The sequence below is a fragment of the Ambystoma mexicanum genome, chromosome 6q, assembly GCF_040938575.1.
Source record: "Ambystoma mexicanum isolate Mex_15411 chromosome 6q, UKY_AmexF1_1, whole genome shotgun sequence".
In the NCBI taxonomy this organism is placed as follows: Eukaryota; Metazoa; Chordata; class Amphibia; order Caudata; family Ambystomatidae; genus Ambystoma; species Ambystoma mexicanum.
In genome coordinates this window covers 284,953,402-284,974,799 of record NC_090937.1, presented here as the reverse complement: position 1 = coordinate 284,974,799, position 21,398 = coordinate 284,953,402, and the positions used below count along the sequence as shown (strand labels likewise).

The window sequence follows — 21,398 nt, the reverse complement described above, 5'->3', positions numbered from 1 at the left end:
TATGGGACGACGGGTCATCTCGTCTGCGGCGACGACGATTAAGGCGGCCAATGCCTTAGCGATCGTGGCCCGCTACGACAGGGAGCTCTGGTTCAAGATAGCTCCCCTGCTAGATTTCCTGCCTGAGGAAAAAAGGGCAGAGGCCCAAGAAATTCTGCAGGAGGGCGAGGTGGCGTCGGATCACGCCATTACGGTGGCAACGGACATTGCGGATACCGGATTTCGCCAACTGGGCAACAGAGTTTGCCTCCGCCGACGAGGATGGCTCAAGGCAATAGACTTTCGCTAGCACTTCCAGACCAGTGAATACGACATGCCGTTCGACGTCAAAACCTCTTTGCTAAGGCGGTGGATGAGTCTCTACAGGCTATCAAGACCGACTCGGAGACGGCCCGGGCCCTTGGAGTGCTTCAGCAGCGACGGCCCTTTCCGAGCGCTGGAGGCAGACAGGGTGCCTCCAAAGGATCCAGCGGTGGCTCCTCCTCCTACCGCCAGGCGGTCCGCTTCTCTTCCCAGGAGGCCTACAGAGGTCGCGGCAAGCAAGGGGATTCCCGCCGTCGTCGCCAAGGAGGCCATGGCGGCAAGGCCACGTCCAAGCAAGACTGACCCGGCCGGGTGGTCGGGCCCCCACCGAAGCACCCCAGTGGGAGGCCGACTGACGAAGTTCGTCAGGGTGTGGGAGTCCATCTCCACCGATCATTGGGTGTTGGACACCCTGGCCAACGGGCGCTCACTAGAATTCCTAAAGAAGTGCCCTCGCATTCCTCCCGTGGCCAGGAAGGAGAATCACGTCCCTCAACTGCTGTTGGAGGTAAAGGCGATGCTCAAGAAAGGTGCCATCGAGCTGGTCCCCAGGAGTCTCTGGGGCTCCGGAGTGTACTCAAGGGTACTTCCTCGGCAGGAAGAAGACAGGTGGTTGGCGCCCCATCCTAGACCTGCGTCGGTTAAACAAATACATCAAGGCACAGAAATTCAGGATGGTCACCCTCCAGCACGTACTGGGACAGCTGGAGGAAGGCGACTTCCTATCGTCGCTGGACCTGGAGGATGCCTACTTCCACATCCCCATTCTAGAAAGTCACAGGAAGTTCCTCAGGTTCGTGGTTCAAGGACACCACTGCCAATTCAGAGCCCTACCGTTCGGATTAAAGTCGGCACCCAGGGTTTTCACCCAAGTGCCTGGAACCAGTGGCGGCGCGGCTGCGCCTGCAGGGGATCCACGTCTACTCCTACCTGGACGACTGGCTAAACTGGGCAAGGTCAAGGGAACTCGCTGTCGATCATACGGCGAGGACCGTCCGGTTGCTCACGGAGCTGGGGTTCTCCATCAACTACCCCAAATCCCACCTGGTTCCGTCACAAGTAGCACTGTTTTTGGGGGCGAAGCTCGATACAGTGGAGCAATTGGCCTCCTCTTCAGAGGCGAGAACCAAAACCATCCTGGGCAAGGTACGGCGATTGTTAGCCACGGACGTGGCCAGGGTGATGTCACTCAAGTCCCTTCTCAGGATGATGTCCTCATGCATCTAGCGTGTACCCCTTTGCAGACTTCGGATGCGTCTGCTACAGGAGTTCCTCGATGCCCGCTGGGTTCAGGTGGGGGCTGCTTCGAGGACAGGATCCCCCTCGACGAGGAGTTCCGTCGGGCGATCCTATGGTGGGGCACCCGGGCTCACCTCACGACGTGCATGGACTTTCAAACCCTGGCATTTCAGGAGACTGACTACGGACGCCTCTCTGGAGGGTTGGGGGGCCCACACCGGAGATCTCCACTCAAGAGGCCTTTGGCTCCCGGAGGAGAGGTCTCTTCACATCAACATCTTGGAGCTCTGTGCAGTGTTCTGGGCGCTCAAGTCGTTCCTCCCGTCCCTCAAGGACAAGGTGGTGAGGATCTTCACCGACAACACCACCACGATGTTCTACATACGGAAGCAGGGAGGCACCAGATCCCCAGCCCTATCCAAGGAGGCCTAGGAACTGTGGCACTGGGCCGTCGCCCAGGGGATGTTTCTGGTTCCCTTCCACCTGGCAGGAATAAAAAACACCATCGCCGACTCAATCAGCAGGGAGCTGCGCTCGTGCCACGAGTGGGAACTCCGCCAGGATCAAGTGGATCGACTCTTCCAACGATGGGGCAAACCCCAGATCGACCTGTTCGCGACGGCGATGAACTCCAAGTGCCAGAGGTTCACCAGCAGGTTCCCACAGCCGAGGAGCATGGGCAATGCTTTCTCGTTCCCTTGGGATGGCCTGTTTCTATACGCGTTCCCTCCGTTGCCGTTGCTGCTCCGCCTCATCAGCCAGCTGAAGAAATCCAGGTGCAGGATGATCCTCGTCGCACCGGCGTGGCCGAGGCAGATCTGGTTCCCGCTTCTTCTGGACTTGTCAACGTCCCCGCCAGTCACGCTGCCGGCAGACGCGGATCTTCTCTCCAGAGAAGGAGGCGCCATTCTACACCACGACCCACAGTCGCTGAACTTGCAGGCCTGGCTCCTGCAGCGCTAGAGTTTGGGGGGTACGATATCCTGGCTGATTGCAGAGAGGTTCTTGCAAAGGCCAGGGCGTCCTAAACTCTCAAGTGTTAGTCATAAATGGAAGAGGTTCTCTGTCTGGTGCCGTGCACAGAAGATTAACCCTCTGCGGATTACGACCCCTCAGGTGCTGCCGTACTTACTGTCGCTGGCCAAAGCTGGACTGGCTCACTCCTCCATAAAAATACATCTGGTTGCCATCTCCCGATATACCAGGACTACGGGACGGGCGTCCTTGTGGTCTCATCGCCTGGTAAAGGAATTTATGAAGGGACTATTCCGTTCATTCACGCCGGTGAAGGCTCCTGCCCCGGCGTGGGAACTTAATGCGGTGCTGACCAGGCTCATGGGAGCCCCATTCGGGCCTATGCAATAGGCGCCCTTGAAGTTCCTGTCATGGAAGACAGCGTTCCTTGTGGCCACCACCTCTGCACGACGAGTGGGAGAGATTCAGGCCCTATCTTGCAAGCCTCCATACTTGACTTTTCATGACACAAGGGTAGTGCTTAGGACGCACCCCTCCTTCATGCCCAAGGTGCTGTCGGACTTCCACCTCAACGAGCCCTTGGTGTTACCAGTTTTCTTCCCATCGCCTTCGACGCCGGCCGAGCTCGCTGGATGTAGCCAGAGCGCTGAAGTTCTACGTGGACCGCATGAAGAGTTTTCGGAAGACGTCACAGCTATTCGTGAACTTTGGGTCTGTGAATCAAGGGAAGGCTCTCTCGAAGACTTCCATTTCCAGATGGCTCTCCGGCTGCATCATGCATTGTCACCGGTTGGCAAACCGACCGCTGCCCGGCCGTCCGAGAGCCCATTCGACCAGAGCGATCTCTGCTACCACGGCGTTCCTCTCTGGTGTACCCCTGCTGGACATCTGCAGGGCTGCTACGTGGAGGTCGACGCACACCTTCACAAGATTCTACTGCGTCGATTGGAACGGCAACGTTTGGGTTAGAGGGTCCTGGTCACTCCCTGCCTGTCCCATGGGGGGTCCTTGCCTAGGTTTCCTCTGTGGACTAGCTGTATGTGGACATGGGTTGTTGGGGTGGCCTTCCCCCCCCCTGCCCTCCGGTTACAGAAGATTATTTTAGGGGGCATGGGTTACTCCTTGGGATTCTCGTTTCCCGCTGGTTGTATGCTTCCTAGTCGTTTCCTTCTGCTTTCGGAGCAAAGAGCCACGTTTTGAGTAGTTTTCTGAATTCCAGATGATCCCTTGTGTTGCATATGTTTTTTGGTAGGTCACTGCAGGTTATTGCTGCCAGGTGAGAGAAAGATGATCCTCTGAATTTTCTTTTATTCTATGGTTTTGGTTCTATGCAAATGTCGTTGCTTGATCTGAGTGGTCTTGTTAGATGGTAGACGGTTATATTTTTCTTTGAGAACTCTGCTCCCTGTCCGTGGACTGCTCTGTGCGTTATTCATAGTGTTTTGAACTTTATTCTCTGTTTTATTGGTAGCCAGTGTATCATTTTCAGCGCTGAGGTAATGTGTTCTCTTAGTGGTAGTTTGAGTCTGGCCGCAGCATTTTGGATGCACTGATGTTTCTTTAATAGACATTTTGGCATTCCTAGGTATAGGCTGTTGGCGTAGTTTACTCTGGACATGAGTGCGATAATGGTGAGTTTTTTGTGGATGAAGGAGAGGAATGGTAGGATCCTCTTTGCCGCGTGTAGGAGGAAGAAACATTTCTTGATGATAGTGTTTACTTGTGGCTCAAGAGTTAGTTTGTTGTCCATGAAGACTCCCAGGTTCTTTATTATCATTGATGGAGTCAGCGTCGTTCCTAGTTCCGCCAGCCCTGGGATAAAGTGATTGTTTTTCCTGCTTTTGGATATGATCATTATTTCTGTTTTGGTCAGGTTGAGTTTGAGGCTGTTGGCGTTCATCCAGCCATAGTTCTTGTAGTCAGTCTTCCAGCGTTATTTCCATCCTGTGTATCTTGTATTTTCTAGACGATCTGTGTATCATCAGCGTAGTTGCAGCATGTGAGGCCATGTTTTTTAATGAGCTAGATAATTGGCTTCTGGTATATGTTGATAAACAATGGGGATAAGGAGCATCCTTGTGGTACTCCACGGGTGGATTCCCTTGAGTGGATTTTGAAGGTTTGATCCATATGGTTTCTGTTCTGTTTGTTAGAAAGGATTTAATCCATAGTAGGGCTAGGCCGGTGATTCCTATTTCTTCCGATCGCCCGATGAGGATATCATCGTTGACTGTGTCAAATGCTGTGGAGAGATCCAAAAGTATTAGAGCTGTGCTATTGTCGGAGTCTTTATTAGCCTTTAGATCGTACAAGATGGAGAGCAGTGCCATTTCCATTCCTAATCAGTTTGAAGCCTAATTGTGCTTGATCCAGCAGTAGGTATTCTTCTATGAATTCTTGTTAATCTATAGACGTATGTTTCGAGTAGGTTCACTGTGTATGGGATGTTTGAGCTGGGTCGGTAGTTGGAGAGGTCCTCCACGTTTCCTGCTGTGTCCTTGAGGAGCGGCTTGATGTATGCCGATTTGAATGATCTCTGTACTTTCCCTGTTGAACATGATTGGTTGAAAAGGTTTCTGTAGTATTCCATGGGTGTTCCTTGTGTAAGATTGGTTTGTGCATGTCTGGGGGGGCAGGGATCCGTGGGGGAGCCAGCTTTGTTGATATTGCTTACCAGTTTGATGAATGTCTCTCCTCATGTTTGGGGGAAGCTTCAGAGTTTGTTCTGGTGATTCTCAGATGGCTGGGTTGGTTGCATGTTGTAGTTGCTTGGTCTGTTATGTATGATCTCTTGGATGGTTCTGATTTTGTTTATAAAGTGGTCTGCAAGGTCCTTGCATAATTTCAGTGAAGTCTTGGTGTGTTGTTGCAGCCAGGGGGGTTTCTCATTTCATTTATGATTTTAAACAGTTCTTTTTGGGTGTTTGCGGCTTTGGTGATTCTGTTGTCGTAGTTTTTCTCTTTGGCCTTATGGATTTCCTTTTTAGTATGAGTGGATTTGTTGTTGGAATTGTAATTTCTTCACCAGGTCGTTATTTTTCCTCAATTCTAGTTCAAGTGTCCTGTTTTTTCTTTTAATGGCACTGAGTAGCGGGTAAACCATGTTGCTGTTACTCTCTTACGCGATGGTGCGAAAGGTTTTTTCTTGGAGATGTCGCCTATGGGGTATTACCCAAACTGACCAAATACAATTGACCGAATGACCTAATTGGTCGAATTTTAATGGTCCTAATTGACCTTTTGCACAATTGACCTTTTATTTTTTTACATATAGATAGTGGGTTGGTTTTGTATTCTAAATAATGCAAGGGGTTTTGGTGTGGGGTTTACAGGGGGTTTTGGATTGGGTGGGGGGTTGCGGGGGTTTTCCTCCTGAATATATGTACTAATTGACCTTTAAAATTCAGTCAATTGTGCAGAAGGTCGATTGCATTTGGACAATTGTAACTCGGTCAGTTCGTATACAATCGTCTATGGTTCTGGTGATCCATTTTTGCTGTAGTTCTGTTTTTCCTGTCAAGGTCAACTTCATCTGGAGTCATTGCCCGTGGTTTGTTCATTTCAAGTAGTTCTACTAAGTTGCTATTTTTGATGGTCCTCCAGTTTCTTTTCATGATAGTCTGCAGTTTGTCGGGTTGTTTGGCCGTTGATGTGGCTAGCGTGATGACAAAGGGGATGATGAGGTGGTCGCTCCAGAGTATCTGTATTGATGGCGCTGTGGTGAAGAGGATTTTGTTTGATGAAGATTGCATCTAGTGTATGTCCCCCCGCGTTAGTTGCTCCTTTGACTAGTTGATGTAGTTTCATTGTCTTCAGTTGTTTGGCTAGCGATTTATGTGTTAGCTGTTTCTTCGTCAGACCAGATGTTGAAGTCTCTAAGGATTATCCGGTGCTCCTGCTCTATGGCTAGGATCGTCCAGGAAGGTTGCATCTTAAGTCGGTGGTCTGTATACCAGGATGAATTTGATGTTTGTTTTTGGGTTTGCTGTTGGGCGAAGGATTAGGGATTTGCAGTTTTCGATGCCTAGTGGTTCTTCATTTTCAATGTTCAGGTGTTCCTTGTAAAGTGAAAAACAAAAGGGGGGGGCTCCAACTACATATCAATTTGCTGACCCCATTAACCAATTGTGAGTGTCTACTGTGCTGTGTCAGTTAACATTATGTATTAGTGCTTTCAAAGTAAGCTAAGTACCCCATAGTAGGGTTGTTTTACTCTAGGTTTTAGTCCATACACACGCTTTGAGACATCAGTTTTATGCTCTAAACGAAGCTGCTTTTATTTAGCAGAACCAGTCCTTTGGCTGGGCTTACACATATCATATTCAAGTTCCAACTAATGGGTTGAGTATAGATATTGTAATGCTTGTAACAGTACTTTATCACAGTGCAATGTTTGAATCAGTGGTGTGTTAGTACTGTTTGTGAGGTAAATATTACATCATATTTAGACTTTTATGTATAAAGCAAGAGGCAGAATGAACAGTGCTGACACATAAAAATGCATAAGTGTGAGAAGCGCACACAATGGTATCATACATTTTCCCTTATATTTATTCACCACAGGGATGTGTTCATACACTTTATTTCAAAAGGAATAAAGGCTAGTTGGATGGTTCTGGGCTAGCTGAAGTGCTGGGGTTACTTAAAGTGACCAGTTCTGTGGTGGGTTAACTATTCCCACAGAGGACCAAACCGTCGGTCTACGCCAGGGGGAGGCGCCCCCTAAGAAGTTCTGGTGGATGTAATAGCAAAATGTTATGCTAGAACCACAGGCGTTTAGGCTCCTTGGTGAAAAGCCTTCATCTGGGCTTCTGGGTTTGTCTCCCTGGAGAAAGAAAAAAAGCAGAAAAGGGAGGGAGAGAAAAGAGGGAAAGTGTGACTTAAGCTATGTCTCTAGGAATTGCAATGTGCACTGTAAAAAAACCCTGCTTCTGCATAGCTTGCGGACCGGTGCAGATTGAACGAGTACTTTTAAAAAAAACATTTGTGGCAAGCCATACTTGCTGGTTTAAGACGGGGAGTGACCTGTTGCTGATCCAAGGTGTAGGGCTGAGGCTAGAGGTGCCCTTTGGTCGTTGTGCTATAGGGCATGGTAGTGTTGGTTCCAGGGACATCAGTTGTTACCGTCCTCTCGTTTGCAATGGCCCAGATTTGGTGGTGGAACTGAACTGGGTGTAAGAGGAAAAGTGTGTTATATTGGGGCTGCTCTGTACTGGTTAGCACTGTTGGGATAGGGTTAGAGCAGCTACATACCTTCAGGGCTCTGGGTGGGTGGATGCCCTTGTGCTTGGAGGGATCACACAGTAGTGTGGATGCTCCTATAGGCTTGGGAGGCCAGGGGCCCTGGTGCATTCCAGGGTACAGGTCTTGCTGGCTACATGGGAAGAAAGTGGGGTAGAGGGGGAAGAGGAGAAAGGAAGGGAAAGTGGGTGAGGAGGAAAGGGGGGGGAAGGGAGGCAGGGAAAGGGTCGGGGGTTTGATTAGTGTCAATCAAACTTGCTGTGTCCAGACTATACTGGCATCTAGTGTCCTGCCTCAGGATGAGGGCTAGTCGCTGGTTACCTCTGGACAGATGTTTCTGCAAACGGAAGATGGTGGCCGTGGCAGGGTGAGCGTTGGTGCTGTAGCTACGTCCATCACGCTCTGCGTACACAAGTGTGCTGTGTATATATGCGGACGGCGCATGTGCCAAGAGCATTGTGCCTACTCCTGATCATGCGCGTAGTGAAAGCTCAGGACAGATTGCCTTAGCAACCAAATGACGCCGCTGAGGCGTATTCCGAAGTACATGTGAAGCGTACCATCGGGCTGCGGCGCCTGAGATCGGCGTGCCAGATGACAGGACCGGGCTGTCAGGGGTGTCGGGTCCTTCATCCCTTGGGTGCGCCCTGTACTCGGGGACTGCCCTTCTGAGGTGGAATGGGGTCCTTGTGCAGCGAAGCGCATGTCTGGGTATGAGCACTGAGGTAGGTATTCCCCTGAGAGCGTGGTGGGGGGAGGGGAGGGGTTGGTGGAAAGGGATGATCTGGAATCGGGGCATTCTGGTCCCCAGACATGTGTGGCTCACAGGTAGGGGCTGGGGCGAAGATGAGGAGCAATTGGGGTGTCAACGAATAGATGGTGGAGCAGGGCAGCCATCTTGTGAGTCACGTGGATTGCAAATATCTACCAGAGGTTCATAAGGGGCCCCTATGCTGTTCCTTGTATGGTTTCATCAGTCCTCCTCCTCTTTTGTTTTTCCTGTTTGCTTGTGAGCACATTAAGTTGCTAGGGAGGCAGTTATGGAGTGTAATTTTGTAATTGTCGTCTAGCCATGTTTTGGTTATGAATAAGATGTTGATACCTCAGTCGCACAGGAGGTCGTAAATCTCTGGCATGCTTGGACATTGATTTAGCGTTGATTAGGTTGCAATGGTTCTTTGTGACATGGTTAGGTTTGTTTTCTGATCCTTGTTTTGTCTTGTGGTTGTTAAATTGGAGTGCTTCTGTGTTGCCGTAGATTGGCTGGTGATCCGTGAAGTCTATTTCGTCGTTGAGGCGGTCTGTTAGATTGGTGGTTGGATTTATGAATTTGTCTACTTTGTCGTCTTCTATGTTTTGATGGGGTTGCTGGCGGAGCCCTTATGTTTTTGTGATGTACGGAGTGAGGACTTTGGTTTCGTATCTTTCTCTTTTGGAGTCCTCTCCTTTTTTTTGCAGGTTTCCAGTTGGTTCTCAGCCTGTCTGGACATGTGGGTGGCGTTGGAGTGTCGAGGTGCTGCGGTTGAGGTGAGGTACGGTGTAAGATATTGGGATTTTTTACTTCTAATGATGATTTCCGGTTGGCTGTAGTGTTTGTTGGGGTGCGTTCTGTACCCGTGACGGTTTCTACTGGAGGAGGGTGAGGGTGTGGATCTGATCGGTTTGTTCCTTGTTCCGATTCTCTTTGGCGGCATCCAACTCTGTGTCGGGGCATTTTGTGGTCCTTGGTAGTAGGATGGTTAGGGTATTGAGTTTAAAGGGGCGGTAGCCCACCTATAGGGCCTTGTGTGGTTTGGTTGGTTTCAAATCTTATCCTCTTGCGATGTGATAGCTGGTTGCCCTCTATGGGTGGTTGTCCAATTAGTGGTTTAAGTTCTGGTGTTCCTCTATCTATGGATGGACGGTCTAAGCTGGGCGCTGGCGGGATACTACGCGTTGGAAGAGGGCTGCGCAGTTGGATATGGCAAGTGAGTGATGGGTTCCTAGTTAACCTGAGCAGTGACCTGGCAATCGGTACTTGCTTTCATTGTTGCTGGGTGTTCCTGGGTGGAGCGCGGGCCTAGGATTCGCAGATGGCAGGCAATGGGAAAACACCCCTAGGTTTGAGATTGCTAGATAGTGGGAGAGAAGGTCTAGGTTTCACAAACTGGTAGACAAAGGGAGAGCACACCTAGATTTGCGATTCATAGATACTTAAATGTATAGGTGGCTGCCTCTGTGAGTGTATGGTGAAAGGGTGCACACTTAAATGTACAGGTGGCTGCCTGAGTGGGCCTGTATGGTGAAAGGGTGCACACCTAAATGTATGGATGGCTCGGTGTGCGTGTGTGTATATGGTGAATGGTGTGTGTGCTTGTGTTAAGGGGTGCAACAAAACCTACATTTCAGGGTGGGGGCTAACCCTTCAATTGTTGGGAGAGAAACTAACTTCACGGACGGTAGGGGAGGGGCAAACTTATTTGTGTGGGGACATCTAACTTTACGCATTTTAATGAGACTATTCTAGTGCAGCTTCAATGTTACAAGCAGTCTCTCCTTTAAGTCTGAAAGCACCCACTTATGGACAGCTGTGAGAATGAGCGGTCCCCTGTTTCCGCTCTACCGTTCCAGTCACTCCCCTGGCATGCAAGTGCTACACCCACATCATGATTTCAATTGCCTAAGAAATTATGCATTCGAATGTAGGTACTAACAGTGAAATGCTTTACGTTAGTAATTGCTGGGCCTTTGTTAACAGCGAACGCCAGGTGCTGTTTAACATTGGTGTCCTGTTCTGTCGGACAACTGCTCTGTAGGTCAGCCAGGTTGAGTCAACATAGCCCAAAATTTCAGGGGTGGGAGGTGCTGAAGCCCAGTCAGCTCAATAGTGTTGCACAACTACTTGTGTGTAATGCATTGATTACTTATTGGTTATCTTAATTACTCCTAGCCCTATTCTTCTGCGTCGTATGAAGCCATCTGCCCCATACTCAAGTACTGGGATGAGGTAGAGGTACATGGAGTTAATGCTTGACTTAGCTACATGTAACCTTCATTATTCCTAGTCCCACTCTTCCTCATCCCAGTACTTACCTATGAGGAAAGGAGGCATATATGTAAGCACTGGACCAAGGAAGAGGAACGTGGAGGTAATTCTGGGCCAAGGAGCTGATTGTGGAGGTAGGGGGTGGGAGGGAGAAGGAATGTGTGAGGGGCTGGATTGTACAAAAAAATCATAATGGTCGTACATGTCAAGGCTAAGCAGGCATGATATGTGGTATTAGTGGCTAGCGAGGCATTTTAGTGTAGATCAGGGTTGTCCAACATGCGGCCCTTCAAGCCATTTTATGTGGCCCTCGAAGCAAAAGAGCAGAGACAAAGCATTAGGGTTACTTTTGTATGTTTCTTATTTTATACGCAGCGAGCGTTGGCTGCAGTTTTAAGGGTAGAAATTGTAGTCCACACCAGTGTTCCCTCTAAGCTGTGCGCATGTGCGCTTGCCCAGCTTCCTTCTGGGTGCCGCCCAGAAGATTTTTAGCAGCGCACACAGACAATTCTCACCTATTCAAAAATATTTAATAAAGCACATGCTACAGCAATTAATTGAAATTTACGTTCTCTTAAATTAAGCAACTAGTCTTGATATTCTGCTAATTTGCATTACAGTACTATGCAAGGGTGACCGTACACACCTAAAATCCCTAACAGCAAAATAAACACATAAGAGGTTAAATACTAATATGAAAAACTGGCTCCATGAACAGAAGAATTTAACCAAGATATGCATGCACACATTAACCAAATGATGTTCCCTCCCCACCTGCGACTCCTAAGCTTGAGTCTACCACACTTTGACCAAATGTCTCTAACTTGTGCCCCAGAACACATTAAGATGGTACCGGACAACCTTGACTGTTCCTCATTTGGCTCTGCGAAAGGTTAACCGACGTGTACCTACATCCACTTCTTGTATGTTTTTTGTAATATGAATGATCTGAATGATCTGAATAATATGAATAACGTTCACGTGCCAGAATTTCTGTTACTCATTGTGCCTTACTAAAAGTATCACCTACACGATACAATCGAACTACCAGCTAAAACATTGGATACTGACTGTAAGTAAGCAGGCTATCTGGATGTGTAACCTATCCCATACATCCTCTTCTTTGAACATATGTCCAGCAAGTGCTTTGAAGCAGTCCCCTTGCAAGTTAACACATTATAAAACTCAAATATTAATTTGTCCTGTAAGGATTTTGAGAAGACAAATGTGATCCTACTTTAGCATTACTAACATTACCCTATAAGTAGACAGCAACATTGCAATATCATTTACTTTGTCTACAAGGAGTAATGGGTATGGCCTATACCTGGGATTACTCGTCCATAGTATCAGGGCACCGGATATTCAGACAGGAGAATGCTTTTCACACAATCTGCCTAATTTCCAAGTGTTCAAGAGTTCCCTTTGACATAGACCGTCACACATTATATGGTAACCCCCTGCTATGTAAAAACAGTTTCACTGAGCACTGTGTAATCCTACACAATTATAAATAGGTGGGGTATGTTGCATCTTGTATGCACTGCAAAATAATTGCATATGTGCAGAGTAATGACATTCTTAAAATGCACATAAAAGGTTGAGGCATTAAATATGCCTTGCTTGCAATGTATTGTAGGTCTGCAAATATCCCAGTGAGTGTTTACTGCTACAATCCCTCACTTTTTACAGTGCTCTATCAACTAGCATTGGAGGCAAACACAGGGGCTGGGGAAGGGTATGGGCAGAAGAGCACAGGTGATCACTCGTTGCGGGTGATAAACAAAGCAGCACATTTCAAAAACCAAATCAGAAGTTTCGACAGTACACCAAAGGAAATGTGTTGCTTGTTTGCTAAAGTATAGGAAATTCTAGTACCCGTCTAGACAACAGCACCTTCTTTATCTTTCTATGCACAGCTGCTGAGGTCTTTTCAATATAAACATGTGCTCTGCATAGTCTCTAGCATCTCCCGGCATCTTATTTAATTCCTAACAAAGAATTACAGAAACGGGATCCATAGTTACAGACGAAAGGACTCAATCTGTTCTAGCTCTTGAGATTTGATGCCATTAACTTAAAAGGCATATATGTGATTTTCTTACATAGGGATCCATACTAAACCTCAATAAAGCTCTTGTTTAATGTGTCTAGGCTCTGGTGTGGAAGGGTGGGCAAAACTATAGATTACATGACGTTCCTTGTTATTTCACTTTCTATGTCAGGGTTACAAGCAAGGCTCTAATTAGATTTTGCTCCCTACTTGGAGTCAAATGATTTTTCAGGGTGTAAAAAAGTAGTTAGCTTTGCTAATAGGGATACTTTCTGCTTATTAAAAGTGGTTCTTCCACTTAAAATTCCTGTTTAGTTCAGGAATTAATAGTATTAGAGTTCCTTCCTATGCCGCTGCTCTACTGGTCACTAATTTGAAACAATATCAGTGGAGCTTTGTGGGTTGAAGCAACAAAATGTCCATTGTGTCTCGTTTTGTTAGGCACATTTTCATATTTCGGGAGTACACATGGATGGTGTTTGTCTCTTAGCTGTAAGGCTGGTGTTACCACTACCCAAAGGTCAACCAAATGTGGATAGTAAGCAGAGGCACAGGAATATTTGATCTTCGTATTCTAAGGTGCAGTTATTCTGATGCAATTATCATCCTTACACAAATTATTAGAAGCATGTTCTCCTGGCCCTTGAATTACTTCATTAAAGTGGCACTTGAACTCCTATCGCATGTTTTTTGACACATTGCTTTTAATTGCCATTAATCCATCGGCAAATGTATCATGTCTGAATTTCTTCACAGCAACATCAGTTTATGTCGAAAGCTATTTGTGTTTTGTATTACACATGAGTAATTTTCCAGTGGCATGAAACGTTTGCAAGGTACTGTGGCAGATGTTGAAGTCTTGACTGGTTGATGAGTTTTCTGTTTAATCACATATGACATATTCTATTTTAGCCTATGGGTTTGTAAAAGTGTTGTAAGATTTGTGAAGAATTGCAGTGGCAGGGAAGAAGAAATTCCTTTCCAAACTCTCTTCTGTAATGGTAGTTCCCTAAATACCACTAAATACGCATGCTCACTAAGTGGCTTACCTCATTAGTCAGTTGCACACATGGAAAATAATGTGCGCACAACAGCAAACCAGTTCTGCACATTGAGAAAAATAATTAGAGGGAACATTGGTCCACACACATTACGATTTCCATAGGCCGAGAAACAGCCAATGGAAATACTGTTACCATGCAAGGCACGTTGTAGTAGTGGAAATAAATAAAATAACTGTGTGCATGGTAACAGTATTTCCATTGGCTGTTTCTCGGCCAATGGAAATCATAATCACGTGATGTGTGTGGGTGGTGTGACGGGCACACAGCGCCACATTCACACATCTGTGTTGCCGAGCCCAGGGCAGAGCCTGCGTGAGCCAGCAGCCCAGCCAGGTTCACAGTGCTACGTGCAGTGCACACCGAGGCCTAGTTCTCCTTGCCTCCAGCAGTGGGAAGTACTGCCTGCCATATTTTCCGACGTATATTTGCAGCATGCTGTGCTTTTCAGCCTCCGAGATACTGCTGGCCAGATGCACCGAAACACAAGTATCTGGCCAGCAGTATCTTGGAGGCTCAAAAGCAGCTTGGGCTGCCGTAATGTTTGAACATTCCGCCTCAGAAGGGAGGGTACAATTTGCAACACTTTTTGAAAAAAAAACTCCCCCTTGGGTACTGTTCAAATTGCGTCACAAAAGGAATGACTTCCCACATGATTTTACCGAATGTGGGAATTAATTCCTTGCCAAAATGGCGAGGCAACACAATCACGTCATCCAGACCCAGAAAAGCAGCACAGCAGGTAAAATGCCTTGGGGTCTATCCAGTTTTTGTTTTTGCAACTGACAAGTGCTAACCTGGACGAGGCAAAACAGCCCTTGGGAGGTGTCCGTGCCCCTGTCGGAGGAAGGCCAGCTGCGGGAGTGCATTTTCAGAGCGCATAACACCAGACACCATGAGGTCAATTCCCTCCCCGGTTCCTACAACATGGGCCTTAGCTCAGCTAAAGTGATCCGAGTACCGGTGCACAGGCCACTCCTGGGCGCTGTGAGAGGAGGGCACCCGGCCATGTCTAGTTCTTCATACTTAAAGATTGTGCTCGCATTGCTTTTCTTCAATTAGGTTCACCTTTGGGTGATCGCTTTTCCCCATTTTATCTGTTGAATTGGATTATGCTTCTTTCATTAACACAGAAGTAATGAATGTGTATTAGAGAGATAAGCTGCCACGTGTATTGGGCACACTGCACAGGCAGATTCACTCATTAACACAGAAGTAACGAATGTGTATTAGAGAGATAAGATGGCATATGTAATGGGCACACTGCACAGGCAGCATCAATCATTAACACATAAGTAATTAATTTGTATTACAGAGATACGCTGCCATATGTATTGGGCACACTGCACAAGCAGCATCAATCATTACCACAGAAGTAATTACTGTGTATTACAGAGAAAAGATGCCATATGTATTGGGCACAACACTTCACAGGCAGCATCAATCATTAACACAGAAGTCATGAATGTGTATAACAGAGGTCAGCTGGCATATGTATTGGGCACACTGGTCATGCTCAGGCAGCATCAATCATGCTTTGTAAAGGACAATGTTGGTCTAAATTGGGAAGTACTGGTGATAACCCAGACTCCGATACCCTCACGCATTAAGAAAAGGGCTCGTGTAAAGAAATTTATCAAGTTATCATTACTCATTTTTCCTGCAGCCAGCATTGTATGGTGTAGAGAGAATGAGTCTTTTATATTGACCAAGTGTCACAGAAATTTAATTTTTTGTTTTAGAGATAAGACACATGCTAAGGAGGCAGCAACATTAAATATAGATACTGACCTCCAATTGGTGTGCACTTACTTTTAGATATTAGGAAAGTGGTTTAGAGAGGATAGGGACAGGATCTCGACATCCCTTTGTAGTCGGCACACCAGCACCTAGGGCCGGCAACGTTTGGATACGAGATTCCGCACACACAGGGCTATTTAATTTTTGGTAGGGACTCAGCGTTAGGAATAACTTTGTTAATAAATTAGCCTTCAGTCACTAATGTGTTAAAATAATGAGGTATAGACGGGAGGCGGGAGCCTTTTGACTCTATTATTGTAGTTACTAAATTGGGAACAGCCAGGATAGACATGTTGCTACAGAGGCATATTGTGGGCACAACCAGCATGACCATGTGTTACATCAATGACAGTGCTGTCTTACACCGTGGACACATAGATCATTAAAATGTGTTGTGTTGTAACATGTTCTTGTCTGCTGTTGGTGACATGGAATTTTCATGTTCCCCTTTAGAACTGATTATAAACGTATGGCTTTTTGGTCAGTTTTTCTGCTGTAAAATGCACCATTTCATCCCCATGTTTGAAAAGAAATTCTTGGAGGGGGAACCCCCCAAACCCTCCCCAGATCCATAGGTATGCTTGGTCGCCCCCACTACCCTCCCCAGACCATAGGTATGCTCGGTTGCCCCCACTATTCAGGAAAATATTAACACATTAACACATACACACTGAAAGAAATCACAAGCAACTGACCTTGGTTCATTTGTTGGAGGGGCTCCCTTAGATACTTGCTGCCCCTGACACCAAAAGCTATCTTTGGGACTGCATGGCGCATCACTGTCTGTGATGCTATTGTGTCAAAGGTCACACAATATCGTTTTCTAATATGCTGCTTTGGATGAGGTTGTTGACTTTTGGCTCGCCGGCCCACTGTGTGACAAAATGTTAATGCTTCGGCCCACATTAAAAAAGGTTGGACAAGCCTGGTGTAGATAGTCTAGTAATTTCTTAGTTTGGCTTGATTTTTTTTTTAACTGAGGTTTTCTGATAAAGCAGTCCTGCTAAGTGTAATTACCTGGCTAGACTGCTATTTGGGTGCTGCCAGTCTAGCCGTTTCTTACTGTGGCATTGTATATTTCTCTGGGCATCTGTGATAAAATAACTAAGTGTTATTGCTTCGATTGCCATTTTGGTGTAACCAGTCTTGGTATGTCTAAATGTGGCCTGGCATGCTTTACTGTAATATGTTATTACGTGTCTGCTTTGGTCTACATTGTGCAGCCAGTTGGACATGTTTTCATTGTGGCATGGCATTTTTAATAGCAAAGCAGTAATGTTCCTGTGCACTGTTGGTGACTTGTATGTATTGGATTTTTGGATTGGGGTTACGCTACAAAACAATTGCTAATACTCTGGCTTTTTAGGCAATTTTTCTCTGAAAGTGTGCTGTATATTGCATTAAAACATCTTTCTCCTAGTGCAGTGTGAGGTATACTCCTGCAGCAGCACGTTTGTGTGTATTGCGCAAGCGTGGAAATCTAGGACGGCCCAGAGTGTGGCGCGACCTGTGATTTGTTGCAGAGTTGGGGTTGGCAACCTCAGCATGGCTCGCGGGGCCCCCAATTTCTGTGTTGCGCCGCTGTGGCCATCGGCTAGTAAAGTAGAGAAGTGTGCTTTTACTTCACAAAGAACAGTTCCGGAATGGGGAAAATGGTTGCAAAAAGTAATGAACTGTTAACAGTGATAAATAAATGTAGTGGAGCTGCTCCCGACCGTTCCCGCTCACTTCGACCACTGAGTGGACTTCATGGTAATAGCCTGCACCTGTGGGATGAGGTTGATGCTGTAAACCGATTGGGCTGTGTTCTTCTGTGTGTGTGTGCGTGGAGGGGTGGGGGGGGCTCGGAGCTCTCAGGGGCCTAGCCTAAATCTATATAAGAATCTGAAGACATTTAGGATTTTACTATGGCTTAGGCTACAGGTGTGCTTTCATCCCTCTCACCTGGGATCTCTCCAGACGCTACCTGCTCCTCTTTTTAGATGTCTGTGTGTCAAGCCTGTGTTTTCCTTATAAAGAAATACTATGTTAAGCATAGGGACATGATTGTTACTTTTATTTCACTTGTCGAGTGTTTAGAACTTTGAAATTGCAACATTTTGTCTTCCGCTAAAATCGCGGATTCTGAGGAACAATGTTAGATATAACTTTGTGTGTTCATTTTCTTTCTCCCTGCATAGGGAGAAATTGGTGCAATTTATTCCTGCAAGTTTTCATATTGATTTTTCCTTGGCAGATCGTCCAGGGAAAATAATTACACAAACCCATTCTCTGGCCTGTTGTAATGTTTTTGCTTTGTTCCCTTAACGAACCTATCTTTTTCGAGAGAGAGTGCCCGGATGTAAGGAACTTCTTACTTTCTTGACCCCACAGGCTTGAATTTAGTATGAGCTTTCGTGATTCCCGTGACCTAGAGATTCCAAGTGAGGATTCTTAGTGGCCCACTGTGACATGTACCCGCCGTCAGGATTGACTCATCGTAGTATTCATTCAGTAGCTCCTGTAAGACATATTTTCTCCATCAATGTAAAAATAAAAATTACAGTAACTTATCTTAGTTTCACTTTGGGCACCAATTTGTCTGCCATGTGATATTTGGTTGCAACAGATTTATCGGTTTATATTTGCCTACGTTGATTTCTTATAGAAAGTCTTTCTGATAATCTTGAATTCAGCCTAATTTCTGTGCATTCTGCACCAGTATTTCCGAATAGATCATGTTCTGCAGCTGGATATGTTGTTCTTTTCCAAGTTTTCCTTTAAGATTGCAGCATGTATTGCCGTGAAGCATAAAACCTTAAAGACAGTTTTCTTGTGTGTTGCTCACAAGGCATTGAGAGTCCGACCTTTCCACTTGGGAGACTTATGCAGTACTTCACAAAGTAGTGATGACTGCACACTTTGCATTTCTGTACAAAAATTGCTGCTGTTGCTAACAGCAAGGACATTTTTCCTCTACACGATGTTGGAATGTTAACTAATTTTGATACTAAGCTTTTTTTCTCTGAGTATTCTTAGGTTGTCACAATTGCCGATTGGACCTTTCAGTGAATTATTCAAGAGTGCCCAGTTCTGGCATTAAATCAAATGGCATGACTATGTTGCCCTCCCCCATTGCCGTCTGCCAACTACACATCTTGCCTTAGTTACAAAGCAGATGGGCAGATGCCCAAATTAGTCCTAGCTTTGACCTGGAACTCGAGTGCCTGAAAACTGACTTGGATTTCTATGCAACCACAAACGAGCCATTGGTTAAAAGATGCCTGTAGCATGACTAGTTTCTTCTGGGATTACATAGCTTCCCTGCATTGGTTGCCCTCCTTCTAATTTAGCATTGAACAATGCTTGCTTCAGCTCCAGACTTTGGCCACAGTCCTAAACATATACAAATACAAGGTTTTTGTTAAAGTTTTATTTTTAAGTCAACAATGTAGTTAATTGTGAAGGATGCTGGTACTAGACGTGTTTCTATGTATTCTTCTCCAATATCATGTGATAATATTCTGGAAAAAACTTCTGATCCTTACCACAGTGTTTGTGATGTGCCCTTATAATTATGAACAGTTATCTGGTCGTGTGTTGACGTCATGTTTCCAGCATCCTTACAACATGTTGTACTTTGTGATTGCAGAATCCTACCATGCTCCAGCATTTCTATTATGGCTCCCTTTCTGAGGTACCTGTTTTGTGAACCCTCTCAGTCACGGGAGCACTCTGAACTGCGGATGGGCATGGTAAAAGTGTTACTTCAGCAGCCTTGTTCCGAAGACTTCACCAACGCAGCCGAGTCTGAGAAGTATATCATTGAACTTTTATGCGACTTGATCCCTCATTTACAGGCAAGTACAACAGTTTTCTAATGTTTGCTTCTTTGACTGCCGCATTCGAAATAAACGTTAGTTATTTGTAACAAATCTCTGAATTGCTTGTTACCTCATTTACTCATTTTAGCTGGTATGAAGCACAATGATAAAGGGCCTATTCTAGATGGTTACCACAATACCTTCATACATGCGTGTTTTGGTATTGCTGTGGGTTCAGACCATTTCAATGTCATTGTCCCAAAATAATCTTTCTGCCCATCCCTTCAAAACAGGGCAATTAATGGTCATATCGAGTTGGAATACGTGAGGAAAACTAAAGAATCCAGTTTTATGCAGCAAGTTTAGTTTAATTTATTGTTTTCTGTTTCAAAGCCCCACAGGGCAACAGGGAGGGAGCTTGGTATTGCAGTACAATTCAAGTATACGGCTGAATCTATTATGACTTGTGAGTATACAGAACATGCAAGTGCAGCAAGGAAGAGGGCAGTGCGGTAGGCACTGAGGTGTGCATGCTCGGGGGGGGGGGGGGGAACAGATGAAGCGCAAGGTATGGTAAGTGCTATACGGCCATGAGCCACGTTGGGTGGAAAAGTGTGAGTCTCCAGTGTCGAGGCAAGTGCTCAAAATAGAAAGAAGCTGAGGAGTTTGGGTGTGAGTGGTCAGGGGCCCGAGGATGCATAAGGGTCCAAGACACCAATCGCAGCAACTGTGAGATTAGCAGAAGGGGGAGGAAAGGAGGAAAGTCTTGAGGTGCTTTTGGAAATTAAGAAGATCCTGCTTAAGATGCAGAGGGAGGGGGAGGCTGTTCCATAGGAGGGATCCCTCTAAGGAAAGCGAACAACCTCCTGCTCTGTTTAGCAAAACGCTTTACACACAGGGAGTTGGTGCCAGATTAACGTAAAGGTCTAGAAAGAGAGGATTTTGTAATGGAGAGTTGCAGATAGTGTGGTCCATGGCCACAGGCAGCCTTGTGGATGATGCAGAGGTATTTGAATTGGATCTGTGCAGCAACCGGGAGCCAGTGGAGACTTTTTAGGGCAGGAGAGATGTGGTCCCTGGGCTTAAGGCCAGGGACAAGTCTTGCTGCCCTATTTTGGATTAGCTGAAGTGTTGCAGAGTGGAAGAAGTTAGATTGAGGAGGAGGCTGTTTCTATAGTCAAGCTTAGAGAGAACCAGGGCTCGGGAAACACTGAGCTTCTGGGGGAAAGTGAGAAAAGGGAGAAATCCTTTTGAGAAGGAAGAGTTGAAAGTGTGACTTCTTGCCAATGTCATGAGTTTGAGGGAGGAAGGAGATAGAGGAGTCAAAGATGACGCCAAGGTTTCTGGCTTCAGAAGAAGGAGCAGGGGTAGAGCTTAAGGTGGGAGGCCAGAGAGAAGGGAAGGAGGGAGCAGGGGTCTCAATCAGAAGGATCTCAGTTTTGCTGGCATTGAGGCAGAGATTGTTGGAAGTGCACTAGGCCTGGATGGCAGATGTGTAGTCCGGGATGAAAGAAGGTGTGAGTGTGTCAGCAGGAAGTCTGAAAAAGAGTTTAGTGCCGTCCGCATAACACTGGAAGTTGAGGGAGAAGTAGGAAATGACGAGTGCCAGCTGAGCAAGGTAGAAGAGCCATGGGGAGAGGATGGATCACAGGTGGACCACATGTGGAGAAGGAAGTAGGAGAGGAGAAGGTGCCCAAGATGACTTGGGGAGAGCAGTCAGTAAGTAAAGAGGTAGCCATTCCAGTGTCCGTGCCAAGATACCAAGGGTATTGTGGAGCCTTTGTGGAATGGTTGACTGTGTCAAAGGCAGAGGAGAGATCAAGTAGGATAAGGACAGCTGGGGAGTTGGAGTCGAGGGATGTAAGCAGTTCTTCACGGGTGTTCAGAAGAGCAGTTTC

General features: G+C 46.4%; 1 protein-coding gene across 2 annotated transcripts in view; it reads left to right on the top strand.

The window, feature by feature from the left end:
- FOCAD (focadhesin) overlaps positions 1 to 21,398 on the top strand; it is a 2,926,805-nt gene that overhangs the window by 312,390 nt on the left and 2,593,017 nt on the right. For both annotated transcript variants that reach the window (XR_011282193.1, XM_069630760.1), the window contains exon 7: positions 19,329 to 19,536. Coding sequence is in view for 1 of the 2 variants with exons in the window: in XM_069630760.1 (XP_069486861.1) it covers positions 19,329 to 19,536 (208 nt within the window). In the remaining variant the exon portion in view is untranslated. The remainder of the gene's footprint in view (positions 1 to 19,328; positions 19,537 to 21,398) is intronic.